General features: G+C 42.7%; 2 protein-coding genes across 2 annotated transcripts in view; one reads left to right on the plus strand and one right to left on the minus strand.

The window, feature by feature from the left end:
* The window catches only part of fbxw8 (F-box and WD repeat domain containing 8), a 13,201-nt gene extending 8,511 nt beyond the window's left edge, over positions 1–4,690 (plus strand). Inside the window, exon 12 of the mRNA XM_019885682.1 lies at positions 4,646–4,690. Coding sequence (XP_019741241.1) covers positions 4,646–4,655 — 10 coding nt within the window. The 3' untranslated portion in view covers positions 4,656–4,690. The remainder of the gene's footprint in view (positions 1–4,645) is intronic.
* tesca (tescalcin a) lies at positions 78–1,468 on the minus strand. Its single transcript, XM_019885768.1, has 4 exons — positions 1,148–1,468; positions 701–808; positions 554–601; positions 78–403 (listed from the first exon to the last, which is right to left on the minus strand). The coding sequence occupies exons 1-4, from the start codon at positions 1,196–1,198 to the stop codon at positions 311–313; spliced, it is 300 nt and encodes a 99-aa protein (XP_019741327.1). The 5' UTR covers positions 1,199–1,468; the 3' UTR covers positions 78–310.
* Positions 4,691–4,698: the final 8 nt, after the last annotated feature.

Consider the following 4,698-nt stretch of genomic DNA (forward strand, 5'->3'; position numbering starts at 1 on the left):
AAAAAAAAAAAAAACAAAGGGGATAGGGAAAAATGTTTTTTTTTTTTTTTTTTGTTGTTTTTTTTGATTATTTTTTATTTGGTTGTTTTTGTTCCCCCCCCCCAAAAAAAAACCAACAAATCTAATGCATGTGAAGTGAAGCCACACAATTGTAGTAAATCACAAACAATTCAATTGTGTTTTAAAAAACGATACTAATAAACTGTAATGCAAAAAAAATGGAACGAAATCCAGAAATGGCGCAATAAACTATCACAAGTCCGAGACAGATGTGCTTGTGTGGCGACATAACGAGCGGTTAGCGAGGTGGTCAAGAGGTTGCTTTTCCGCAGCGCATCGTGGTGGTGTCCACGTCCAAAAATCGGATGTGCATCCGGGACTCCATCTCCAAACCCTTGAGAATCTGCCAGCCCAAAATGAGGACATAAATACATCGGACAAAAAAAAAACCCAAAAAACATTAATCAGCTGTCATAATACAAACTCGGGGCCTGGCAAATGCCCCCATGCCCCCCCAAATAATAAATAAAGAACTCAGGCCCCGAATAGCAACCTGTTGAAAATGCTCGAAGGTAATCCCCTCGTAGAAGTCATCCGGCGCCTGAAAGGTGACCGACAAAGCCAAGGTTGAGAGCGGCGCGAGTTCCGTGTCGTCGGAATACAACCGAATCCAATCCATCGTTATGTGGCGTGCGCTCACCATGTGCGGCGCGTTGGTGCTGGCCACTTCCAACATGGCCGCGTCGGCGATGGCCTTGGCCGCCTGGTGCCCGATGGCGCCGCTTTTGGACAGCAGCTCCTCCACCACCCGCAGGGGGAGACAAAAATTGAAATGAACATCATTAGATCCTCATCATTTAAAGTATTTGATCTGGAAAGATGACGTTATTGCGCTCAATCTGAATTCCATTTTGTGATCGTATCAACCTTTGAAAATGTCAAGATTTTAACTTGACCTCATTTTATTTTTCTCAAATATGATGAAGTCATCGCTTTGTTACCTTTTTATAGTTTCTAATTAGCCGTTTGTATTCCGTTTTATGACTTGAATGTGTTCATAGTTTTTACTTATATTTCAATTTGTATGCCGTTGAATTTTATTTCATCATTGAATTTGGTTGCAGGTGGGACAAAAGTCTTGACTCACCTTCCTGTACTCGACCAGCGTGATGATTCCGTCGCCGTCCGTGTCGTGCATGTTGAACAAAACTGTAAACGCAAAGTTTGCGCCTCGTCATCGCCATGACTTAGTTTCAAATAATGACATGTAACCATAACGTTCAATCGAACAGTAAAAGCCCAAATGCAAGCGGGCACGTTGCATTCGTGCCCCGTCGTTCGTCAGGGATGTCAAAATGCCATTCGGAGAGGCATGCGACGGCGCGGGGAATTTGGGTCAAATGTTTTGCCGGCTCGCGTCTCGACGTCCGGAGAGGGTAGTGGCGTGTCGGTGCGCCAACAGCGGTCGAGCGAATGCTCACAGCGTAGCTTTTGCCTCCTGGCGGCCTGCCGCTCCTCCTCGCCGCTTTTGTGCGCTGGCGGCCGGAAGTGACTCATGACCATCAAGAACTGCTCCAAGCCGATTTCCTCCAAGGAGCCCACCTCGTCGTCCTGCCGCTGGTTCCTGCCCGGCAACAAATGCAAAACTTCCCGCTAGAAAATTCACTAAATGTATATTTGCGCTTTTTTTTATTTTTTACAGGGGGGGGAAAGGGGTCAATTCTGTCCTGGTTTTTAAGTATTAATATTTCTTTGACGGAAAATTAACTGTACAGCTCGAAATTGAACGATTTTACTATTTTTGCAGGTGAGAGGGGGTGCGCCAACTCTGTGGACTTTTTTATCCATCCAAGCAGGATTTTTATTATTATATTTTTTTTTGGACAAATTAAATTGGTTCAACATGAACATTCCAAAATTAAATATGTACTCGGGGCTGAACCTAAGTTTTTTTTTTATCCCCCCCAGGCAAAAAAATAAACTACAATAAATGCAATGCAGCCTAGCAGGCCGCTGTGGCGCGCACTTCCTTCCCATGCAGGGCAGACGAGGCGGGCGTCTTGCGAATGTCCTTCGGACTGGGCCAAACTATTTTGATGGGCTTTTTATGGCTCAGCTTGAAAGGAATGTTTGCGCCGAATGCGTGTAAAAGGGCGAGCCGACAGTGTTGCACTTTCGTTGCGTGTCTTGACCATGACAAGCTAAGCTCAACTTGGCAGAGTGAAAATAAACTAAGCGCGGTCGAGAAATAGCCACGTTTAAGAAGCTCAGTTGAAACGCGAGCGCTCGACTCCTACGGCGACGTTTACGGCGAGGGCAAAAAGCTCCAACTTGCCAAATAGTGAGCTCAGCTCTGCTCCAAAGTCTCCATGACAGGAGCATTTGTCAACCTCTCAGATTTTTTTCATTGTCTCTTATTTTATTTATTTATTTATTTTTGGGGAAAAATGTGCAATGTACTTTTTGGCATAAAAGATCAGAAAGAATTATCACAATTGTTACAGTCGAGTCATTTTAGAAAGGATCGATCCAAAAAAAGTGATACCATCCCCCCTCCAAAAAGAAAAGACAAAAAAAAAAATCAGTTCATGAAAAATAATGACAAAAACAATCACCACGATAATGGAAATAAGAATAACGATGCGACGGCGATATTTGCTGACCTTTTGTCAAAGAAGGCATCGATGATTTGCTTCTTGATGGGATTGTTGGCCAGTGCTGGAATGCTGTCCAAATTTGCTCTGCTGCAGTGCGACAACACACACACACACACACACACACACACACACACACACACACACGTCAGTGTCTGTTTTGACGCCACCCTTTCCATCATTTGCAACAACATTTCTCAACAAAAGTCAAGAAGCCTTGGCAGAGGTCTGCACTTAACTGAATTTATTGATTTTTTTTTTTTTAAATGGGGAGGCCGTGTATTGATTTGGAAAGAGCCAAGAGGAGTGCACTGCGACATTTACAGCAAGGTTTCTTGATCGGGAGGATCTTTGATGTTTTTGGGAAAATTGAGAAGGATTTTGTGTGCCGAAAAATGAATGCAGTCTACTTTTTTTTTCCCTGGAACGGAAAACTGAAATCATCAACCCCCCCCAAAGAGAAAAAGATTTGCTCCTTTCATGCCATTGGACCATATGAGGGGGTTGAACTTGCAACTTTCGTGCTCAAGTTTTCCTGTTAAGTAATGCTCATCAAACACCTATTTGGAACATCCCGCAGGTGAACGTTTTACCTTATCGTCTCCTTGTTTCCGCTGAGTTGGCGGAATCTTTTGTGGAGATTTTTGATCTGTTCTGTGGAAACTTTGACACACACACACACACACACACATACACACACACACACACAGACACACACGCACACGTCGCAAAGTGAGAACTCAATTGCAGAAAAGTCTATGAAGCAAAAGAAGATAAGGATCAAGTGATGAGGAAGTGACACACAAAAAAGTTCAAAGTCTGTGGAATTGCTCAAACCCCCCACCAGACACAATATTAGGTACACTCGCCGCGCAGTCAGTCGCAATTCCGTCCACCATTTCATGAGTTGCCCGAACTCAAATGAATAAAATGAGAGGAAAAAAAAAAGACTCCACAATAAATTTGATCTAAGAAGATAAGGATCAAGCGATGAGGAAGTGACACACAAAAAAGTTCAAAGTCTGTGGAATTGCTCAAACCCCCCACCAGACACAATATTAGCGACACTCGCTGCGCAATTCCGACCACCATTTCATGTGTTGCCCGAACTCAAATGAATAAAACGAGAGAAAAAGAAGACTCCACAATAAATTTGATCTCAATGTAATAAAAAGATACAAAAGTCAACAAAATCACAGATGCATATTTTCAAGTGTTTATTTCCTTAGGATTAGGAATATGTGGTTTCTACATTCACATAATATAAGCTGTGTTGATCCCACACAGAACGAACAAAGAAAAAGTAAGCGACACTCGCTGCGCAATTCCGACCACCATTTCATGTGTTGCCCGAACTCAAATGAATAAAACGAGAGAAAAAGAAGACTCCACAATAAATTTGATCTCAATGTAATAGAAAGATACAAAAGTCAACAAAATCACGGATGCATATTTTCAAGTGTTTATTTCCTTAGGAACATGTGGTTTTAGTGGAAATAAAATAAGTAGTCTATTTAAAAAAGCGTATCTAATTAAATTTTTAAAAAATCAATGAACATTGGTTGACGCGATTCTGTCAAATGAGCGCACTTTTACAAATCTGTCTTCACGGAGACATTCAATTCATCATCAAATGAACAAAATATTCAAAACCGTCATGCCGACTAATGAAACAAAGGTCACCAAATAAAAACTCCAAAATGAAAATGAAATCACTCTCAAATCGTGATTTGAGAGTGAAGTAGTTGATCCCACACAGAACGAACAAAGAAAAAGTAAGCGTCGCTTCCTACCTGAATTTCCCTTCCAACAAATCGCACATCAGCTGCAGGTACCCAATCAAGTGTCCAGCTGTGCGTTTTGTTGGACCGGCCTCGTTGGCCAAAGAGAACCAGGAACCAAAAAGCAAATGCAGCGGCTGCAGTTTTGGAGCTTTCTTTTCCTTGCTAAATTCGCCTCTCGCCTTACTTACATCCGCTCTTGTGTGCCAGCTCCTCGTAGTGCCTCCGCTGCTGCTGCTGCTGCTGCTGCTGTTGGTCCGGGC

Source organism: Hippocampus comes, unplaced genomic scaffold, assembly GCF_001891065.2.
Source record: "Hippocampus comes isolate QL1 unplaced genomic scaffold, H_comes_QL1_v1.1 scaffold78, whole genome shotgun sequence".
Classification (NCBI taxonomy): domain Eukaryota; kingdom Metazoa; phylum Chordata; class Actinopteri; order Syngnathiformes; family Syngnathidae; genus Hippocampus; species Hippocampus comes.